Source organism: Equus przewalskii, chromosome 17, assembly GCF_037783145.1.
Source record: "Equus przewalskii isolate Varuska chromosome 17, EquPr2, whole genome shotgun sequence".
Lineage (NCBI taxonomy): Eukaryota > Metazoa > Chordata > Mammalia > Perissodactyla > Equidae > Equus > Equus przewalskii.
Window position 1 is genome coordinate 6309778 of NC_091847.1, and position 24533 is coordinate 6334310.

Below are 24533 nucleotides of genomic sequence, written 5' to 3' on the forward strand. Positions count from 1 at the left end.
TGTCAACAAACCAGCTAAAAAAAGAGCTCCACTGAATAAAAGATTTCAAGCTCGAATCCCCAAGCGGGCTGAGGAGGGCTTTTGTGTGGGCTGCTGACACAGAGTCTGTTCTCTCACAGGCTGGGAAGCTGAAGCTCAAAGTTGACAGGAGAAACTATCGATTCACCCTGAAACAATTAGTTCCACTCAGACTCTTCGGCTGCTCACAGTAAACATGATTTTCAATACAATTACAGTTTGAAGTTTATCTCATGATACATCATATAAGAAAAATGGTTATTATTCAGACCATCCACTTGTACTGAAGACTCAAGGGCTTTGGCTAGCAATCCACAAACAACAAAGGTTTCCACAGTCAGCTCAAATTTGCACATATCCTCCACCAATTCTGTGACTTTTCCAGGCCTTATGAGAATAAACTCATGATAACCTCAGATGAACTACGAAAACAATGTAAGTTTCCAAAGCTAACTGTGACATCTCCTAAGAATAGCTTTTCTTCCAGAATTTCTGACATTTCTGCATATGATAGCAGGTGAAAAATAGGGTAGGTCTCAGGAAAACAGCATAAAAAACAGTCATAGTACAAAAAAGAAATCAAAACGCTGAATTCCAATCCTAACTTTAGCAGACGGACTTTTTAGCTCAGTCAGACTTGCCTTCTTATAATGCCTGGTATGTTTTGGATATCTTAGACTTGCAGACATCTCTGAGTGCAGTTAAAACTGTTTGATAACTACAAAGATTATACCAAAATACTGCCTTCCATTTAGGGAACTTTCAAATTAGTCAAGATCCTTTCATTTGTTTATTTGTCATTCTTGGACAGATATTGGGCATATTCTGTTTTCTTTTTGGTCACTATGCTGAGCTATGAGATGCAAAGATGATTGAGACACAGGCTGTTCTATTCAGGGACTCAGACACAATACCATTAAAACCTGGCAGATCAATCACTTTGGCGGTGTAGGCTGTGATAAAAGAAAGCATGGTTATAGTCCCTTTTTACCCAACTTATTACTTACAACTTACAACTTATTACCCAAACAGGGACTTGTGAGAGTGAAAACTGGACCTGTAGATACTTGAAATGGGATAACAAGCATATACTAGGACTCTACGGACAAGCTGGACATATAGTCACCCCAAGTAAAAGATGCAGAGTAGGCAGTAAGTGAGAAATGGCTGGTCACCCCACTAAGGGGCAAACAGATTGGAAGAAAGTTTCATTAGGGGGTTAACATTTCACAAACCTCATTCACAAGTTCGCAGGAGGATTAATCAAGGCAAAGGCTAATACTTAGCAGCTGACCCTTGTTGTGAAAAGACCATAATACGATTACGAACTGGTCCCTTGCTTCAGACCATCATCAATGATCTTCAGCCACAACACGTGAATGCTCCCTGAAAGCGTGTTTGCATGATAAGAGACATTTAAATAGTAGTGTAAAAACTGAAGAAGAGAGCTGCTATTTTTCCCTCCTAAAACTAGTTGACATTTTTTCTGAAAAAATAGATTTACCACTGTTTTATTTTGGAGGGAAATTGAACACTCTTTTTTAATAATTCTGCCTGTGCACAATCTGTGGAATTTAGTGCTAAGAGGCCAGTGGAGGAGTAACAGTAAGTCACCCCAGTGACTGTTTCAACAGGGAGTAAATGTAAAACAAACTATGGGAGGCAAGGTCTTGACATTTGTGTGGACACCCACTGCTGCATAAAGTGATTGAACTCACATTAGGTCATTTTCCTTTTTAAGGTTCCCTTTAAAATCACCACCATTAGCACACGGGTCATGAGAATCAGAGCAATACAGTCAGTCCAATCATACACTGGGCAGTAGGATGTTAATTCATCAGGAACAATTGTTAACCCTGGCTTTTCCCCACCTTTGCTGGCCTCACAAAAGACTTGGTTTCCTTGACCTCCACATTTAGGAGCGTTTCTTTTTCTCCTCTTGGTAGCTACTAAGAATCCTTGAGTTCTTAAAGGGCAAGATTGTCTTATTTATTTCTAGTGCTCCAAAGCCTAGCAGAGAGGGGTCCTGAGTAATGCTTACTGTGTGTTGAAGGAATTTTAAAATCTTTAATCACAAGAGTTATTTAGGATAGATCAGAAAAATTGACTTAATCACAGTGTTTCTTAACGTGCTTTTATTGCTCATATATATGTATATTTGCCTCTTCATAGAAAAGACTTTACAGCTATTCCTATATGAACTAAGAGAAAGAAGAGTAGGAAGATTCCATTCTTTGACCAATTCAATTTTAAAACATTTGTGCCCCTCAATTTCCTTATCTATAGAATAAAGGAATTGCAACCAATGATCTTAGAGATTTTTCCAGCAATGAAATGGTATGATTTCCAAAGCTGGATTCAAAGCTCACACTGAGGTCTCCAAGTCCCCAGGTCTGACTACTGTCCCTTTACTTCTCCAGGGATTGCACATCTATAAACTCAGCCTTGTGAGGTTCCCTGTGATAGAACATATGGGCCCCAACATGCCAAAGATGAAATTTACAGTGTTGTGGATTCTACAATGTATGATAAATGGCCCCAGATGATGGAACAACAACAAAGAGGACAGCTGAAGCAAGAATGACAGAGAGATTTATTTGGGGAAAGAGAATATGACTTCAGCTCTGAGGCTGATGGATTTTCAATGACACCACTTGCAACAATTAGCCAAATAGGAGCAAAATCTTTTCTGTATGTTGAAAGGAGGCAACTTGAGGTATATAATGATGATTGCAATTTTTAATGAGATTGGGAAGCCTGACAGATCATTATACCTTATCAGAATTTATAATGCTTTTTAAAATTAATTAGCTTCCTATATTTAAAGAAATTCAAATAGAAGCTCCAGACAGAAGTTGACATGACCCAAAGTCTCCCAATGTCCTGATGAAGGTGGTAGAACCCTCGAGACCTGGTGTGTAAAAAAGTTGGCCTCATTCCTTTGACGTACAGGTGAGATGTGGTCCTAAATAAGGAGGACACAGAAAAATGGAGAGAAGTTTGGTGACCAGCTTAAATACCAGATGAAGGTAATGATGATCACAGCTAACACATTTTTAATGCTTATCATATGCCAAGCATTATTTCAAGCAATTTGCATATGGCACAAGGAGTACTGTTATTACCTCTCTTTGCGTAGGAAAGGAAACTGTGTCCACAGATGACCTAAGACTGTCCAAGATGACACAACCAGTAGGTGATACGGCTAGGTTTGCATCTCTGGTGGTTTGAGTGTAGAGCCCATGTATTTAATATTACTGTATGTTGCCTTTAGAAGTACATCCTTAGGTGACTCTTTGCAGTGGTAGGTTTGAGAATGCAGATAAAGAGTAAAGAAATAGAGGTATGATAGCCCAGCAGCTGTTGGACTGAGCAATAGCTTGACTTTATCCCTGGACATCTTAGTTACATAGGCTCAGCAATTGTAGGCTGCTCACATTGGTCTTCTGAATAAAACAATAATATGGGTACTAGAAGATTATGATGTTTCCCCTCTAAGAAAATTTCCCCGTGTCATATGACTATACGCTTTGAGGCACAATAGTGGAAAGACCTAAAATATAGAACAATAAAGAAGTGCCTTCAAATCCTGCCTCAGAAGCCTACTGGTTGTGCCACGTTGAGGAAGTTGTTCAGTCAACAAGTTTAACGGCTATAATTGAAATGGACCTCGTTCTGCACTGAGAACTGGGTAGCTAAGTGGGTAGGATCCTTGACCTTATAGAGCTCATAAACTGGTAGGTGAGAGGTAATTCACAATGAAATACACAAGTAAATAGCTATTAAACTATCTATATAATCTCTATCTATCATATATATATATACATATATATTTCTCTTTGTCTCTATCTCTCTCTGTCTCTGTCTGTCTCTCTCTCTATATATATCTCTCAATTTCTATGTTCCCAAATTCATATGTTGAAACATAATCCCCAAAGTGTTGGTATTTGGAAGTGAGCTCTTTGGGAGGTAATTAGATCATGAGGGTGGAGCCCTCATGAAAGTGTCCTCATAAAAGAGACCCCAGAGAGCTCCCTTGCCCCTCTGCCAGATGAGGACACAGTGAGAAGATGACCATCTAGGAAACAGGAAGTGAGCTCTCACCAGACACCAAACACCAGACATTCGCTATACCTTGATCTTGAATTTTCCAGCCTCCAAAACTGTGAGAAATAAATTTCTGTTGTTTATAAGACACTCGGTCTGTGGTGTTCTATTATAACAGCCCAAACAGATGAAGACAGTGATCAATGCTTTGAAAGAAAAGAATGGTACGCTTTAAGACAAAAAAATAAGAGTAACCTTATTTAAATTGGGACTCAATTGGCACCTCTCTGAGAAAAAGATAATAAAGCTGAGACTGATCAAGAATTGAGACAAAGAGGGGCTATCCACATGGTCAAGTGGTTAAGTTTACCCACTCCGCATCAGCGGCCCAGGGTTTTGCTGGTTGGGATCCTGGGCACGGATATGGCACCACTCATCAGGCCACACTGAGGCGGCATCCCACATAGCACAACCAGAAGGACCTACAACTAGAATATACAACCATGTACTGGGGAGCTTTGGAGAGAAGAAGAAGAAGGGAAAAAAAAAGTTTGGCAACAGATGTTAGCTCAGGTGTCAATCTTTAAAAAAATAAAAAAAAAAAAAAAGAAGAAGAAGAATTGAGCCATAGAGGGCAGAGGGAGTGGGGAGCATTCCAGACAGAGGGATAAGCAAAAACAAGGGTCCTGAGATAGGAGAGATCATGGTGCAATAGATGGCAGAACAGAAGCCACAAGGGCTTGAGCCCAGATAAGGAGGAGATCTTGCTGGATGGTAAGGCTGGTGAAGTAGGCAAACGCCAGATCCTACAAGGCCTGTTCTTTATGCACAGGACTTTGCTTTTGTTCCTAAGTGTAGACAGAAGCCATTAAAAGGTTTTCAGCAAAAAGTGGCACAACTCTGTATTTTATGATTATCCCACTGACTGTAGCAGAGATAACGAACTGAAAGAAAAGAAGAGTGGAAGTGGGTTGCTGAGTTAAAAATTCAGATGATAGAAGATGTAACTGAACTAGGCTGGTGACCGTGAGAAGAAAAGAAATGGATGCATTTGTGATGATTTTTGGAGGTAATGCTGGTAGAACTTGCTGATGGATTTACTGTGGGAAGCAAGGGAGAGGAAAGACTTCAAGAAAGATTCTAAGGTCTGCTTTGGGCAACTGGCAGTATTTATTGAGATGAGAAAGACTGTGAAAAGAAGATACTGAGTGTGGTTGGAGAGTACAAGTTAATTAAGAGTCCCCTTTGGGATATGTTAAATTTGAACTATTTATGACTTAACCAAATTGAAATATCAATCAGGCAAATGAATATATATTTTTAGAGCTCAGAAGGAATATTTGGCTAAGGATGCAAACTACTTACTTTTTCAAAAAGTTACTTCACCTTTATAAATTTCAATTTCCTTTTCCATAGTACATAAGAACAATAACTCCTATCCTGAAAGATTGTTGTGAGGTTTGGAATATGTGTCACATCCTATTGTATGTACTAAATGACAGTAGGGGAAGCAGTGTTTATGATGTTGATGGCGGCATTTCTAATGGCAGTTGCTAACTTAATGATGGAAAAGTTGCCACTGATAGGCAAGATACTGGTTCTGTCTCCCAGCAAGCTTCTCCGTTAATCACAGTTTAGGACGGTTGTCCTCATTTCTGGTGGAGCCACTGTGAATGGTAGATAGGTTGCATAGGAGTAGAGGTTCTGGGAAGGAGGAATCAAAGCTGCTTCCTAGGATTTTGCTCTAGCAAGTGGATGAACAGTGGTGCCATCTACTGAGATGAGGGAGATGTGAACGAGCAGCTTGCTGAGTGAATGGTATTCAAGAGTTCTGTTGCGATACTCAACTTTAGATATTTATTATAGTTTCAAGTGGAGATATCAAGTATATTGTATACATAATTCTAGAAGTCAGGCCGGGAGAGACAGATATGGAGATGATCAGCATATAGATGATATTTAAATTTATGGAATTCTGTAAATTCAGCTAGGCAAAGGGTATAGATGGAAAGACGAAAAAATCCTGAGACCAAGCCCTGAGAATGAGGAGAGGTAACAAGTGAGAGAGAAGGGAAAGCCAGGTTTTTAAAAAGTGGAAATAGCTAATTGAACCAAATACTACTGAGAGGCTGAGTGAAGTGAAAAGTGAAGTGACCACTGGATTTAGCCACATGGAGGTCACTAGTGGTGTTGACGGAAGTAGTTTCTATAGAGCATTCTGCATTACTCAGGGCTCCCCTGGGAGAAATAGAACCAGCAGGTCCTATATACATAAAGAGAGAGATTTATTGCAAGGAACTGGCTTATGGGATTGTAGGGGCTGGCCAGGCAAGTCTGAAATCCGTAAGGCAGACTGTCAGCAGGAGCAAGCTGGAAACTCTGTCAAGATCCGAGGCTGTAGTGCACGGGTAGAATTTCTTCTTCCTCAGGGAAACCTCAGTTCTGCTCTTAATCCTTTCAACTGACTGAATGAGGCCAACCCAGATTATCAACGATAATCTCCTTCGCTTAAAGTCAAATGATTGTAGATGTTAACCACATCACAGCAACACCTAGAGGAGAGCTTGGTTGAATAACTGGGGACTACAGCCTAGCCAGGATGACACATTAAACTGATCACCGCCTGTCAGGGAGGTGAGCAGTTAGAGTCAGTAACTAAAGACAAGCTTTGGAGAGAAGCTAACCTAGGAAGAGGAGCGCAGAGGAGAAGGAGAGGTAGTTGCTATAGTGCTGTTGTTGTTGTTGCTTTATTTAATAGCTTATACAGCAAAATTTATGTTTATAGGCATGACTCAGAAAAATGGGGATAAGATGATGTTGAAAGAGAGTTTTGGATCCAGACAACACGCTGAGGTGTTGATTTTAGATGGAAACTGAGAGACATGTTCTTTTTCTCCAAAGGGAAAAAGCACCAAAGCACCAGGACTAGTGACTGAAGATGAGAGAGTGCCAGCCGAGGAGCATTTCAGAGAAGGCTGTTCTGTGTCCAACAGCTCCCCAAGGTGGTTAACTTCCCCTCACTCACACTATGTACCTGAGGGTTATTTTGCCCTTTGAGGATGCGCTCACCAGGTGTGGAGCCTTCTTGAAGAAGACTGCATATAGGACTGGGCTACCTCAATGTCACGAGCTCTTAGCCTGGCCTAGAATTGGCTTTGGCAGATCCGTGAACCTCCTAATATTATACAAAAATTTGCATGTTACTCTCAGCACTTTTCTTAAGAGAGTGTCCCTTGCTACCATCAGATTCTCAAAGGGGTCCATCACCAGAAAAAGCTAAACATGTTGCTCAAAGGTCTTTTTCAACCCTACAGTCTCTTATTTAACTTGATGCTGTGAGTCTTTCTGTGCAAGCATACAGAACAACGAGCATGAAAAACAAGGATAACTGACAGGATTGAGAGAAAACAAAAGTATGAAGATGTGTTAAAGTGTAAGAGGATTATTATACCAAAATAGATGGTTTAAGTAATAATATAAACGTTTTATTTCAGCATTAAAGCTTCATGTTGTACTTAAAAATAAACCTCCTAGTAGTGACAACTGTTATCAAGGGAAGAGGCAACCAGAGAATCTGGACGCCCCAGAGACCCTGGGGTAGGAAGCATACACCCTCACAGACGTTCTGTACTTTGTGATGCAGCGGCCAGAGTGGAGGGCAGGGTCTCGTTGGCCTAATGGTTTGATGATGCATTTGTCCCAATGCACTTTCTTTCTGAAAGTGCTTGTTCAAGAGAAAGACAGTGATTTCACAGGTAAATCCCCTCTGTGCAAGACTTTATTTTTAGTAGACACTCTATGTCCATAGTTTCCATGGGAGGCATGTTAACACTCAGGTTTCAGTTTTCTATCCCCAGAAATCATAATCCAGTACATATGGGGCAGGGCTAGGGAAATGCATTTTTAAGGAGCACTCCAGACGATTTTGATGCAGACATTCACTTGAGCGCACTATGGAAAACAGTACAGGCATGTAACCCACCAGGCACTCCTGTAACCAAAAGCAGGCATCTATTGACTCCATTTATATTAAAGTGGTAGTGATCAAATGTGTTCATTCATTAGGGATCATTAGGTTTTAGCATATAAATAGGAGATGTCACTGCTAAGGCAGAAAAATAATTTATTACGATGAAATTTTATATTTAAATATAAAGCCTGCAGGGGAGAATTATAGGGATGGGAACCTTTCCTGCATAATTCTTACCATATTCCAGAGTGATAACCAGTTCTACCATGTCTACACCCTTCCTTGTATGCAACAAGGAGCTTTTAAATTTCGTTCAAACAACTCACAAATGAATGGATGGCTAGCATAATTCCAGAAGAGAAGCATTCCATGGTTTGCATGGGAAGGAAATGCTCCTTCTCTTCTTCTAGAACAAGTGAAGAGGGAGAACATTTTCTATTCACAGTTCCAAGGCCGGGGAGAACATTATAATACCTCACCTCACTTCTGGGAAAGAATTGAACTTAAATTATTTTTTTACTAGGACAAATGGTAGCTCAAACTCAAAGAACTCTTAATTTTGAACTATTTTTGTTGAGTCCTTGTCATCTTATCACCTCCAAGCTCTTTAATCTCTAAATAAGTTTTCTACCTCTGAGTTGAATTTGACATTTTCAAGTACACATAAGTTATTGAAGTCTAGAAATGACTTTAGAATAATTGAGATTGCCAATCTCAATGTAGATCAACTGATAGCGTGTGGACAGTGCTGCTCACAATTGCACACCAGCGTTCATGATCTGTGTGGGTACTTACTATAGGAGCATCCATAGACCTCAACCCTCATTCCAATCTTTCCACTTGGATTCCACTCCAGAGGCACAAAGCGAACAAACCGGGCTCTCACTGAGTGCAGTAACTTGTGGTGCATCACGCTGTCTGCATTCATGTTTCCTGCGAAGGTCTGCGGAGAGAAAAGGAGGCCCAGTGAGGTCTATACCACGTCATCTCCCTCATGTGCCAGAGCTCAAGGAATGCCAATGGACATTCACATATGTTACTCCACAAAGTCTTTCAGGTAAAATCCTCAATTTCTCAGATATTTCAAATGAAATCCGACTCTGATGAAAATTCTTCACTATGTGTTATATTTTTTCAGAAATACTGTACATTATTCTTTAAGAACCCCCCCCCCAATTTTGTGAATAAGTCAATCTTAGGAGGTCATAAGACATGACACCTGAAAGCTTCATGAAGTAAATAATACAGTGAGGTCCCAACATTCCGAATGTTCATAGTAACTGTGGTATGGGAGGTAACTGGCAATCTCCTCTTAGAAGGAAAGACTTTTACTGGAGTAATCATTACTGTTAATCAAGCCAGTCACTACACTAAGCACTTTCTATTATCATTATTACCATTTTACAGATAAAAAACTGAAGCCTACAGACAAGAAGCAGGAGGAAAAAATCTTCAAATCATCTGATTGTGTAGAAATTGATCTGAGATTCAGTTCCGAGGTTGTTCTATTCGAAAGCCTATGGTTTTCCTATAGCCCCACACTCTCCAACTATTCCATTGTTAATTGTTACAGAAAGGAGCACAAGAAGCCCCAATTTTTATGTAATTCATTTTCACACTTCCTTACAAAGTTTAAGCAAAGGAAGACACAGCAGAGGAGCTTTGGCACACTGAAACTATGCATCTTAGCCTTCATTTAGATGAATGATTTCTGGAATAGAAATTATTCTGCAGATCCAAAATCTCATACCTAATCTCTTTTTTTTTCCATTGGGGTAAAATATGCATAACATAAAGTTTACCATTTTAACCAATTTATAGTGTATAGTTCAATGGCATTAAGTACATTCACATTGTCATGCAACCATCACCACTACTCAAACCCCAGAACTTTGTAATCATGCCAATTCTACCTAATCTTTACGATAGGATGTCAGCTAGCATGATAATTTGCTGACTCAAGTATTCATAGACAAAGCGTGCTTGCTAATGTCCTATCAATGTCAACCAATAAAAAGAAGATTCATTGGTTTCTCAAATGGCCAAAAGAAACACCAAGTAAAGGATTTTATCTATTTAATAGAGATGATTTTCAAAGATCCAAACCTCAACCTTGATTTTATCCTCACAACACCTGTGAATCGAAGGTATCTTGAACAATCTGACATTTCTGCTGCACACAAAACACCCACTGGCTAATAACTCTGACAGTAGGCAGTTGATGCACTATTACATATCATGAAGTGGCTTATGAAGAAGGAAGAAGCTCATTTCCAACTTTGCAGCTATGGTTGCTGCAAAACTCTTGGGTAAGAGAATGACTTGGTGGAGAGGAATTCCTCAAGATTCAAATCAAACATTCTAGTCCACAGATTTGGCAAAGGTTTGGCTATTTTCTCGTCATCCATAAAAGAATTTTATTTGGCAGGCTTGTTATTCCACATGTCCTGTTCCCAACTTCAGCAACAGACACAGGTATAAAACCTCCGCAATCCCTTGCTTACTTAGAAAGGACTCTTGTCTGTAGAGTTTAGTTCTTTTTAAAATTTACATGTCCATACTTCTTTGATAAATGTGTGCGCACGTCTGTGTGTGTGTGTGTGTGTGTGCAGGTGCGCGACATTCTGATGCTTTCTCATTGTTTTGGATGGAGTGAAGGCATTTTGTGCTTTTCTATAACCTAACTGGGGAGTCTTCCATTCACTAATCTGGATTCCCTCTTAATCATATGTCCTACCACTCACCTCCCAAGGCACGTAAAGTCCGTGGATCTGTACCATCATTTACCTAACTGAACTTTTAAGAGGACCTTACTCACACTCAGGGAGATGGGGTGTCCTCTCCTGGTCTATGTAATTTGTAGACTGAATATATCTTAAACTGATACTGAAATCCTGGTTGTATAATTCCAGATTAAAGATTTACTTTGTGATCTTGGGATCCTTTATAGAATCTCTTATCTCATGTATTCTGTGCTCTGATGAGGGAATCCTGGATTCTCATCAAAGGTGGCAGCATCCTGGCATGATTATGTGATATTGGGCAAGCACTAAGTCTTCTGAATCTCACCATCTTGCAGTTTTGTGATCTTAAAGTCTCACAGTCCCAAAGTCCTATTATCCTAGAATCTGATCATTTGTAGGTTCATAGTTTTATAGGCTCATGTTTGAGTACACCCAAGGTCTGAAAGTTTTGAAATCTCAAGGTGTGCAGTGCATGGTCCCAGGGCCCTCCTGGAGCTGGTAGAACCATGGACTAAAAGTACCTTGGAAACATTTAAAGCTACAGGCAGATTGAGTCTAAAGGAAGCTGCAGCAAACTCTCACCAACTTGACCAAGACAATCGTCACATAGCCATGCAGGACGTTGTAGGCTGGGATGAAAAGAGGGAAAGCTCTCCTAACTCTCCTAGTACTTGGATTCCAAGGCCCTGTTAGATGATTTAAAGCTGCCACCATCCAAAGCCAGCTCAACTGCTGAAGATAACAATTAAATAACAGTAAGAATGACAGCTGACTTGTCATGAGAAACAACAGAGACCAAAACAAATGCTGAAAGTAGGAAATTGTCAACCTAGCATTCTATATAGAGCAAAAGTAGCTTTAAAATATGATGGAAAAATAAACACCATTTCATTTAAACTAAAGCTGTGATAATTTAGTACCTACAGACCCCCACTGCTAAGAATTGCTAAATAAGTTGAACAATCTGAAGAAATTGATGACAGATAGAATTTTCTGTGTACAGGAAGAAACAAAGAACACTCAAAATGGTAAATATAAAAGATTTTTTCTTCCTTCTCTTAAATATTTAAAGAGTCAATTCACAGTTTAAAGAAAAACTAATTGTGTATTATGATGTTTTCAACACATGTAGAAGTAAACGTGTCAATAAAACCACAAAGGATAGAATACAGGATAAATAAAATTATATCACTGTGAGGCCCTGATGTTATATATAAAGTAACATCAATTTGAGGAAAACTGCAATAAGTTAAGGATGCATAAAAATAAACCAAAGTGGTATAGTCATAATACCAACAAAAAGAAAAGAGGAATACTAAAAACCAGTAACAACAACAACAACAATCCTGGCTTAACCCGAAATAAGACAAGAAATGAGAAACAAAGGAATGAATAACAGAAAAGAAAAATAAAGAAATTTCAAAACAGTAGACTTAAACTTACCTAACTGATAATTACATTAAAAGAAAATGAAGAGAAAATTACAATTAAAAGGCAGAAATTGTCAGGCTGGATTTAAAAAAGCAAGGATCATCTATGTGTTTTTTGTACAACACTGTTTTTTAGTACTAAAAGTGTTGGCAGATTGAAAGCAAAAGGATGGAGAAGATATTCCATGCACATTGAGGACATCGCAAACCTGGAGTTCCTCTATTAATATCAGAAAAAGTAGGCTGTATTACAAGATGCAAAAGACTTTTAAAAATTGTAAAGTGTCAATTCATCATGAAGACAAAAAAAAAACAACCCTATGTGTATGCACCTACAACAGAGATTCAAAATACAAGAAGCAAAATGTGACAGAAGACAAAAGGGAAAAAGAAATAAATCCTCATTTCTAGTTGCTTCTTAATATCTTCCCTCTGTAATTGATTGAATAAGTGGGAAAAAAGAAAGAAAGAATATAGAAGATTCAATGAACATACCCAGTGAAATTGGCCTAATTAATGTTCATGTAACACATCACTGGACAACTGCAGACTATACATTGTTTTCAAGAGCTCCTGGAACATTCACTAAGAGAGATCATATCCTACATGACGAAGTTAAGTCTCAATGAAACCATTCAGTCTGTTTTCTAGCCACAATTAAATTGAATTAGGAATTGATAATAATAAATTATTTAGAAAACCCCCAAATATTTGGCAGTTAATCAACCCACTTCTAAATAACGCATAGGTCAAAGAAGAAATCAGAATGGAAATTAGAAAACAGTTTGAGTTGAATGATGACAAAAATGCTATATCAGGATTTGTGGAACACAGCCAAAACAGTCCTTAGAAGAAAATATATGTCTTTAAATGCTTTTTTTACATAAGAAGAAAGATATAAAATTAAAAATTAAGCTTCCACCCTCAGAAGATAGAAAAAGCTTGAACTCAGAATATTAATAGATTGGAATACTATTCAGCAATAAAAAGTAAGAAACTACTGATACTTGCAACAAACATTATGTTGAGTGAAAGAGGCAGCCATAGAAAGTACAGACTATGATTCTATGCATGTGAAGTTCTAGAAGAGGCAGACCTAAGCTCTGATGATAGAAATCGGATTGATAATTTTCCTGGTAATGGGAGGCAAAAAGTGACCGCAAAGAATGCTCATCAGTTCCTTTGATCATAATATCAAATGGTAGGAAATCTGTAAACATTCTAAAGACAAGAAGACTAAATTTTGCGGCATTTAAGTGGGGTCATAAGTTATAAATCAAGAAATTATCAAATGGGACTGGATTATAGAAATTCTGATTAAAGTCCAATAACCTTTTTATTTCATTCTCATCACCTTCAAATGTCTGGTTTCTGAAAACAAATAATTGCTGTGGCACAATAGCCACCATTTTTGAGAGTCTCCTCCACATCAGATATTTGCTGGGCCCTTAGCATATTTTAGTTCATGGCACTCCAATTATCATCAGAAGGATTTTAGCCAACATCCTCACTACAGGAGGCACCCCCACACACCCACACACATACATTTAACCTTTTAGAATTTACAAGACATCTTAGAACTGTGTGGCCCTTTAACATAGTATTCCCCACTATAGTGTTCATCAGGAGACCCTGGGAATCAGAGAGGTTAATTCTGAATAATATTATACACATTGCTTTGCAGAAGTTTGTTTTTGTCCTCACCCCACCTGAAGTAGTATTATATTGAACTTGGGCACAGACTTTGTACTGTTGTCATGAGATAAATATTATCATTATTATTTCAAAAAGCATGCACATGGTTCTTGACAAAGCTGTTCATTGATTTTGTCTTATGTAGGAACACAGTGCAGAAGTTAGTCTTTCATCCCCCTGTAGTTAAAGAAACATGAGGATCAGAGAAGTTAACTTCCAATGTGCTTATAAAACAGAAGATGCACATATAAAGGGTCTCCCAGGGTAGCTTTCTCATCCTTGAGCATGTAGGAGGACACACAAGTAAGCAAAAGGAGAGTGCTGGAGTCAGCATTCAGCTCCTTCCCCTTGGACACTCGTTCCTCGACATTAAACAACATTTTGGTTTATGAATGGAAGAACCCGTGGTCATAATGAAGGTGCTGATGCTCGTCTCCCACTTTATTAGGCAGCTAATGGAGTAGGCGTAAACTGTGAGCCTAAGATGAGACCGTCGCTGGCCCTTATCACTGGAAAGTGAACTGGTCTGGGTTAACTGCCACCAGAGTAACTCATTTGGAATCAACGAATACACCATAATGAGCCAACCCACACTGATGACTTTGACTGGCAGCCAGATTATAAGCATCCAGGTGCCACAGGGAAGATGTTATTAATTTGCCTAATTGCAGTCTGGGCAAGAAATAATAGGTGCAACAACCAAATTCTGCCTCAGTAACGTTGACAGGGAATATCAGAAATTCTCAGGGAGACTTCTATTTCAAGTCTGGTGCTCTGCCAAATACACCACGCTGCCGAAGGGTGGGTCTTAAGAGAAGGAGCAGAGTGGGAGAGAATGATAAGCTTTGAGTGCCAGTCCTAACCACCCTGCTGATTCACTCTGTCATCCCCAGAAAGGCACTGGCACTGTAATCCCCTTGGGGATATAGATTGCATCTTATTTTAAACTCAAATGTCTAGGCTAGTGCCTGGAACACAGTATTTCTTAAAGGTATGTTGAAATGGCATTTAGTAATTCAAACCAAATTTGAATAGTTGTTTCAAAGCAATGAATTACAAACAGCATCCACACATTGCTCACACTGTTGTTAGTGAGTTGCTGAGTGACTGAGTGAACGAATGAACAAAGGAACATAATTTTTCTGAATCTTGGTTTTCTCATCAGGAAAATGGTGAAAATAAAATCTCCAGGGCAGTTATGAATCTTGTATTAAATACTATATGCAAAGGACGTTGGACAGAGTAGATACTCACCAATACACACAATCCTCTTGCAGAGACAGAGAGATTCCAACAGCTAATTCTTATGTAAAAATATCTTTGTGTGAGAGTATATTCTGAAAGCAGTAGCTTATTAATACTCTCAAGCCCCATACAAGACATGTGTCAATCATACTTAAATTTTCTGAACGACATTCAAAGTGCTTTCCCCCAAAAAAAGAGTGCAAACTAAAGCTAAGGAAGAACTAGCAGCCGAGAGCTAATTAGAAATACATTTTTTTTCCTATTTAATAAGATACGTTAAATAAGGCAGAGAGTAATTAACATGCAAACCACAGAGTTACAACTAAAATTGATAAACCCACTCGGGCATCAATGTTCCCAACTGCAGTTCGGGAGTACGCACTGAAATGGTGTCAGACGGGCACTGATAGGAAAGAAAATGAGAGAGGGAGGTGTTAGGCACCGGCCACTATTGGTGCCTGACAGGAATTCCAAAATGATAGATTTTAGTGAGGGGGAAGGAGAAGTAAGTTATTGAATTCCTCTTCTTTTCTACTCTTCCTTGTTCGAAGTGCAGAGCCCATTCTATCACTGTTAGTGCATATGCGGTATATCTACTTAGGATTTCACAGGGGCAGTTATTTAATTAGGCTAGAAGACTACCCAGAACTTGATTCTTGTATAAGGATGGTCCCACCTCTCTCATTTGATCCTAATAGTTGGCAAAGAGGATGACTGATCCATGCCACTCCCCACCCTGGCTAAAGCCTCTAGAACAGAGAAACAACTCAAGGATTCAAGGTAACAGTAGAGAAAAATCATCATTCCCACTTGATCCTGACCACAACTTGAGTGGGGATCTCATGTGGAACTGTGCTGGCTGCAATCATGTACTCATGTCCTGTTCCCTTCACTCAGGAACTCTGTGCTCTTACTCTTGTCAGGTTGTGTAACTGTATCACTGAAGAGATATCTGTTCCTTCCTTTGTCTTTGGCAGTAGAAACGCCCTCCAGTGGATGTAAGTGGGCCCTCATTCCCATCCCAGACCTGACACAACCTTTATCGCACATGTGCTCTTGTGCACTCAGTGGCCAGGTTGTCATTTTGCTCCTACTCTCCCTGTCCTGACCTTAGCTGTCAGTCATCTTCCTGAAACTTGGTTGCTGTCTGGCCAGTTCAGAAAACAGAATCCTAAGTGATGTCCTAAGATTAATCACTTTATTATTAATTTACTCATGTTAAAATTATTTGCAATGAAACTCTCATCAGGTATAAAGTCACCAAACACTCTATGGAGACCCCATCCTCAGGCATCACACACATTCCTGCTTATTCTCAGTGAAGGGGTGTTGTGAGACTTGCCAGCAGAAGTTACTGAGTAACCTACAAAGATTGGAGGTCTTGTCTTCTATTAAATGTCTCTCCCACTGGAGGCATCTTCAGTGAGCAGCACCCAGCCTCAGGCAGAAAAAGGTGGCTTCTTCTGGGTGCAGCACACCATGGCCATGGCAGCTGGATCTCTATCCCCACATCCCCCCTCAAAAGTGATTAATTCTCTATCCTATTGCCCACCATTCTCCTAGTTTGATGAACCAATGTGTTCCTCTGTAATCTATTTGCATTAAAATTATTCTGTTAATAACTCAAGCACAAATAGAGAGTTCATTGAATGTTAGGAATTATAAGCACCAGGAAAGGGCATTGGTAAAACCATTTTAAAGTAGAAGTTGAAGGAATCTCAGGTCACCATTGGCTTCTGCCCATTTATAGCTTTAACAAGTAATCATCATTGATTCAAAGGAAGTTCTGAAGTGAGCTGCTCAACTCTGCCTAGACCAATAGGGAACTTATGTGTACAATTAGGCTGTCGGCTTCCCCGTGACAATTATTGTGTCTGAGTCACTTTTTACTAGAAAATAAAATATGCTCAACTAATAACATAGAACTCATGTATCTCAACTCACAGCTAAACAGAAATGTGGCTTTACTATCCACTGACTTGGAAGATCCATTAATTACTCTTGAGGATACTGGACACATAAAGACAAATATTCCTTTAAAAAATGAGTAAATGCATGTGACACCAAATTCCTCCATTGCTATTTGCTGTGTTTGTGCTGAGGTTCTGATTTTTGTGTGACTGCTGCTGTGGTAAGTATAAGGGATAATAAAGTGACTGTGGACAACGTCATATATTTATGTTTCCATCTCTGCACTGAGAGCTATACCACCAACATGTATGGCAGCTTGACCATATGGTGCATGACTGGAAAAGAAAAACCCACTTAACGAAATCAGACTTTTCACACTCCATTAAAGCAAAGAGATACAATGTCTTAGCCCTTCTCCAATTTCTGGAAAAGAAATAGAAAGCTTTGTGAACTTCCTCGTCAGTGAAATGGGGAACTGAGCATGAGAGTTGACAGGAGGGCCTGGCCCTTTATTACAGGATCTGGAGTTAAGGAGACACATTTGCAGCAAGGGCTAGGCCCGAGTGAGAAAGAGACTGACTAGCGAGTCCAGGGTAAAGCCTTGGTTCAAGGGGAAAGAGAAAGACTGCCAAGCTCATTGGCCTTTTTTGTGTGTACTGCAGTGGATTTAGTAGGTGAGCTTGCCAAGCCCTTTTTCCCCTCCCCAGCACAGCCTGTCCTCCTATCTTGCTTTATTTTCCTTCCTAAACTCATCACCACCTGAAAAACTGAATATATATATATGTTTATTTACTTGTCTGTCTCTCTCCAAGGCACTGCCAGCTCCAGGAGAGGGGGCTTTTCCTAGAATCACAGGTGAGGCCCACGAAGATTTGTTGAATGACATGCAGCATTTGTTTCCCTAACTCGTTTTTATTATAGAACCCTGTTATATTTTCATGGAGCATCTTAAAGAAATTGTGCTCCATAGAAATGGGAACATAATATCACAATGAGGGAACGTCACATTCACAGCTTTCTGTGGACAAACCAAATATAGGAGTTTTAAGATATTTTCTCAATGAGTACAATTAGTTGTAGGGGGAATTGAAACAATTACATATTTGAGGTTCTTCTACTACCATAGCTGATTTTAATGCTCTTAATTCCTAGCTAGAGCACTTCAGAGAGGCAAACAGAGAGACAAGTTTCAGCGTTTATAGTTAAGAAATCCTGTGCTATGCAGCCATCAGAAGCTGTCTGAGAGAGAACTAGCAAAAGGAGTTAGCAGAAGGCACATGCTATCCGTATTTCTTCCTTGATAGCATTCTGTACCTATGATGATCCACTTGTTAACCCCACAAGCTGCCTGCGGACTGTGGGTCACGATCCAACTGTCCTTTACCTTAATTGGCTAGAGAACAGGGTAACCCTGGTGCTAGTCCTGTTAGAACCCAGTGATGACTGAAAAGTTCCAGGATGCCACTACCATGATTTCCTCTCAGGAGTTTTTCCAGCTGACTTCCACACTTCCAAATATCAATGTCTATACCAGCAGATAAGCCCCAATTCACCTGTCATGTAGTTGATTTTCTCCTCAGATAATTTAACTTCCCTGAATGGGAACCTTTGAGGAGACAGCAGATTCTCACCGGAAATAGGAACACAAAAGCAGACATCATGTGTCTTTTTTTCATTCATTTTCCTGAGATTAGGATCTCAAACCAGCACTCTGCACGGAAGAGTTAAGCTCAGTGGCAGCCTTTGGTAAAGCCATATAGTAAGCCAAGTTTATCATGATCTCTTACTCTTCTCCCTTGCTTCTTTGTTCCATTTCTGCTTTTAGCTGACTTTCAACCTTTTTCTGTTCAATTGTTAGTAGCTCAAGCAAGGACCCTTCCCAGGGAAAAATCAGCTTTTACATTTTTATTTTGTTTTATTGTTTTGGAAGATTAGCCCTGAGCTAACATCCGCTGCCAATCCTCCTCCTTCTTTGTCGAGGAAGACTGGCCCTGAGCTAACAACCGTGTCCATCCTCCTCTACCTTATATGTGGAACACCTGGCACAACATGGCTTGCTGAGCCGTGCCACTTCTACACCAGGGATCAGAATCAGCGAACCTGGGGCCGCCAATGGGGAGCATGCGAACTTAACCACTATGCCACTGGGTCAGCACCAGCATTTACATTTTTAAAAGGGACACAACGCGTGAAAGAACAAAGAAAAAAGAAAGGAAGAAAACATTTTACATGCTAAAAGAATTAATTTCCGATGCTATTTAGCTAATAAATTAAGACAAAATACCTGGATATTTGCTGCAAGCTCTGAGGTCAAGCCCTGAGTAAATAAAAACCTAAGTAAACATCTGGTGTATGGTTGACCTCCCTCCAGCTCCATCACCACCGTCATCACATCCTTCCTGGATTATTGCATTAGCCTCCGGATAATCTTTCTCCCTCCACTGTTACTTCAATCTAACCAATTTGACAAGAGAGTTCACTACCTTTAAGATCAAGGACAAATTTCTTATTATGCCCTATAAAACCCTCTGTATTCCAAACCATCACCTGTTTGTTCTCTCCCTACCATGCCCTACTTCTGCCACATCAGACCGCTAGAGTTTCCCTCAGGCACACGAGCAAATGCCTTCTTTAAACATCTTCTCTGCTGTGCTCTTCCCATCTGTTTTAAGCTGGTGACACTCTCCTTGTTTATCCCTCTTGTCTCTTCTGTCATTGCAACACATCAGCAAAAAGACTGAAATTTATGTATTTATGGTGGCCTTCTCCTCTAGACAGCACTTATCTTGAGGACCTCTGCCCTGACTCATCTTGTGTCTCTAGCACCTGGCGCAGGCTGTAGCACACAGTCGATGAGAAATGCGTGACATTTTGATTTGTCATTTCACTTATTACCCCTGATCCCCCTTGAGAAGTGTTACGGGATCCTTGGCTGCATGATGCAGTATGAAGATGCTGAGCTTTGGAGGGAGGTATCCTTGAAAATCACCTCCTACCGTTATTTCACGTATAGCCAAAGGCCATTCATTTTATTTTTCAGAATCTTGGTTTCTTCAACTATTCAATGAAGATAACACATATGAAAGGAATTATGTATTAAAGCTCCTTTTATCCAAAAAAAGATACCCTAGAACTATAAATTGATCAGCCTTTCTCCAATAGTTTGCAATGATGGCTTCCCATGCTGACATTAATCATCCTTCCAGCAGCGCCTGTGCATAAGTACTAGGAAGGACTGCATGCTCCATATCAAATGCAGAGGATTAAGGGTGGATGAAGGTGTTTGTACCTTGCTGCACTGGAGAACACTCAGGCTCTGTTCATACTTTGCTTCGTTATCAAATTTAAATAGTAATTTTCAAACCATCCAGTTTGATAATTCTACTTGGTCTGACTTCATTGTTGAGAGTGTTTGAACCAAGTCAAACAGGCATTCTGAGTACCTGACCTTGACATTCAAGGCCCTCTGAGCTGGTCACATGCTATTTCATGAGTCTTATTTCTGACAGTCCCTGCATGCATTGTAAACCCCCCAAACCCAAAACTAGACTATTCATTATCACTGGCCACGGATATTGCATGCGATTTTGCTTCAGTACCTGTGTGCTCTCCCCGTGCAGCATTTCAGTGTGGAGTCGGGAGGAGGGACTCTGGAGCATGCTGCCGAGGTTCAAACCCTGGCTCCACCACTTACTGGATGTGAGAACCCAGGCAACAACTTCACTCTTTTGTCCTAATACTTGCCCAACTTTCAAAAGGGGATAAAAAGTGCATTCCTCCAGGGATTGTTCAGAGGAGTGTGTACGTGTGTGTGTGTGTAGATGCAGGAATATGTGTGGGTGTATTTGTTAACATGTATACATCTCATACTTCACGGCAGAATTAGTCTACGTAATATATACATTCATATATACTGCTGGGATGTTGCTTAGAATAGTTCTTGCATGAAGTAGGAGGTTCTGTCATAATGGATGACCTATAAACGTGCTAATATTATTATCGTTAGTTCCACATATTCAGTTAAATAATAATAATTTTTCAGATCCATGTTAAATGTTAACTTCTTTATTAAACAAATCCTAATTCTCCAGGCAAAAGAGGCAGGGGTAATGACATTTACTGGATGTAGATTATGATTCAGGTGCGTGTTCTCACATCAGTCCTTGTCACGTCCTGTGTTGTTTCTGGGCATTTTGGAAAGAGGAACCTGAGACTTAGAGGGCCAGTAAGTTGCCCGTGGCGGAGAAGGGATTTGGGCCCAGGTCTGCCCATCTTTTCAAACCTCCATTCTCTCCTGTCAACACTGTTTCTTCTTGGGAGCCATAATCTCCCTGTCCTCTGAACTGCATTGTACATTATTTCTAACCCTTTCATGGCACTGAACAATTTCTATTTTGTATTATAGTGATGCGTACATACCTGATCTTCACTAAGAAAGAGTAACTTTTTTCAGAGCAGGATCATATACATATATTTCCATCTGATAATCTCACCCTTGCCTAGTATCCTGTATTAAACATGTTCTTAAAGCTTGACCTTACACAGCCCACCCCAGTCCTCCTCACTTTCAATTTTGTTCATTCCTTTACTTTATCAATGGAATTTTTGCTTCCTCTATACAATTCTACAGTTCTTGAGTAAATTTAGTTTTTGGAAGATTCTTTCGCCTCAGCATATATCATGAGGTAAGATCCAAAGTATTTTAATAAGTAATTTGCTGAATTTCTTCAAAAGTGCCGCCATGACATGAGGCTTTGAAATTTTCGTGAAGTATTGAGCCTCAGTCTGCGCTGGGTAAGATTCCTTCTGAGCTCAGGCTGAGTGTAGGATTCTCAGAGACAGGTGCGGTCAGAAGGAGGAGTGAAATTCAACCAGATGGGCTGCACTCTTTTCTCCATCACGATGGGACCTGGGTAAGTTATTCTACCTCTCTGTGCCTTTGTTCCCTCCTCCGTAAAATGAGGTAACAACACTGTGTATCTCAGAGGGCTGCTGTGAGGATGAAAAGCAATGGTCCATGTAAGATACTTAGCGATCCCTGCCGGCAGCAAATGCCTACCCCGTGTTCACAGTTCATCTTCTTCGTCTTGTTCATATGTCTCTTGTCAGGATAGAGTCAGGATAGGCTCAAACTATCCACGGGAGTCTTAGTCACTCTCTGCCCGGGACTGCATTTGTGGTGCTGCTCCAGTGATGCATCATTTCTATTCCTCCTGTTTCTGTGCTCTTTATTCACTTTTCATTAATAGCTAGAGAAAGCACATGATGGCTGCAACAATCGAGTATTAGAAATGTATCAAATATAGCTGACGTCCCATACAGATGGTTCTCTAATTTACTCTGAACACTTAAAAACCTTGGTGGCTAGAAACTGGGACAAACTGCCAGTTTAAAGCTGGCTATGTTTTTTATTCATATATAGGGAGAAATTTCACTTTTTTTTGTAGAAAATAAAACACAGTGCTTCGACGGGCCCCTGGGTTTTGCCAAAGTAAAGCCACAATCCTGTTTGAGTGGGGTGAAACCTGGGACAATGGGATATGGAGATGTTCTTCACATGGGCTGTGCCCAGAGCAAGCCTGGCCAGGGGGAGCGCATCCTGTCTCCCTCCCACCAGGCCGCTAGAGTAAGCTGGGGGGAAGTATGTCCCTTTGGTTTTGAAGTGCAAGAGATCTGGTCAAAGGCACCCCATAGGGGCAGTTACAGGAGTCTCTGCAACAGAGTGATGTACCAGGGGTGAAGGAGAGATATGCCCTCTGGGTAGTCTGCTAGGAGGTGCTGGACTATGGGTAGGTGTAGGATCTTTAATATGTGATAATTTCTTTGAAGCTTTTCCATGCTGTATTTTTTTTTTAACTTATTCCCAAGGCTGCTTCTTATCTCCACACCCTTCAATTAAGTTTTCCCTGGTCTTTAGAGAACTGTGAGAGGGAGCTGTGTCTTTTCTTGGGGGACCTGGAAATGGAGATCCTGATACAGCAAAAAGGCCCTGAGTCCTGGCTGAGATAAGAGTAACAGCCAAGATGGATTTGAGGAACATGTAAGCATTCCTTAGCATTTCAGAAACATTTAGAGGTCAGAGCAGTCATGGAAAACGGTGGCTTGGCTAATGTCATTGGGGAATTAAAGAGAAGTGTGACATCTGAAGACCAGAGAGTTCAGGGACACCACGTTAGAGAGTCTCCACATCTTACTCTGCAATGTGCAACAGCAAATGGGCGTGGATTCAAAATGGCAGAAACGATGCTCACTTAGATAAGTTCTCCCATTGCTATGCCAGATTAAATGGTTAGGAGAAAAAATAACAAAACGTAAAATAAGCTAATATTTAGAAATTGGTTACAAAGTAAACTAAAAAGCTAAACAACTTTCAGGAGTGTCCTGGGGTCAGTCTGGATTAGTCTCAGTTGCCTGTACATCCCTCAATATATTTAAGGAAAAGTTCTGAAAAATGTTAAACTAGAAGTGCATCTTTATGATTCCTCAGTTGACCTGAAACCTAAATTGCCAAAATGAAATGACCAAAGGATGCTTTTCGTTTTTGTCCTCCCTTTCTTTGTTTTGGCAAAGAACAACAACGTACAAATCAAAAGTCAGTTATTCAAATATTATACTTAGGAAGCATATCTAAACGAGCTATTCAGAGCAGGAGTGAGGGATTCTGAGAGAGATGTCAGGATTAGATGAACAAATTTCAATATGGCTTTACTTCTTTATGATATAATATCAGTCTTAATTTCCAACCTGGCTGTCAAAATGCGTTAAAGCTCTGTCGCCATTAAAGAGATTTTGGTTTACTGCAGCTATTCAGAGACTTCATTTTACTAACCCATTCCTAGAGACTTGTAAAGACAACTGGCTTAAAGGATTAGCATTCTTTTAACTGTTTTCCTTTTAAAGGCAATCAAAGCTATTTCTTTCCATCATCGGGGGTAATTGTTGAGTATATACCCTTTTATCCTGTTTAGATTATTTGACCTTTTTCTTGTCAGCTTTTATAGCTCTTCATTCCTGCCAACATTTCTTCACAGTAAGCAATCCTGGTATACAGTAAATGCTAATTGGCCCTTTAAAAGATTCCCATGATAAATATCTTTATGTCTCAAATTACATTTTCGGGGCACAAAGCAGAGATGGGAGAAGTTACTTTGCTCCATGTCCTTCATCCAGGTTCATGTTCTCTTTCACCTTTCTCATTCTGAGCAATGTCTGATTACATGCCCCTCCCCTTTCTCATCTCTCATCCCCTGCCTGCTCTCACTTCACCTTTTTGGTAAGAAGAGCAAGTGCTCTGGATTAACGAGACTGTCACTGGTCCTGTTTGGGTTTTCTACACAAGAGCTAAAACGATAGACACAGATTACAAAGTAAAGCGCTGAGGTGGACTGCCAGATAACCATTTGCCCAGTGCAAGTGGCAATTTACTGAGGGCAATGAGGGGAGGAGGCTGCTTTCTTCTGTTTTTATTGCCTG

At 40.0% G+C, this 24533-nt stretch overlaps 1 protein-coding gene across 2 annotated transcripts in view; it reads right to left on the reverse strand.

Moving 5' to 3' along the window:
* Positions 1 to 24533, reverse strand: part of CNTNAP5 (contactin associated protein family member 5) — a 769999-nt gene that overhangs the window by 436264 nt on the left and 309202 nt on the right. For both annotated transcript variants that reach the window (XM_070581024.1, XM_070581025.1), the window contains exon 4: positions 8831 to 8978. In XM_070581024.1, the coding sequence (XP_070437125.1) occupies positions 8831 to 8978 (148 nt within the window). The remainder of the gene's footprint in view (positions 1 to 8830; positions 8979 to 24533) is intronic.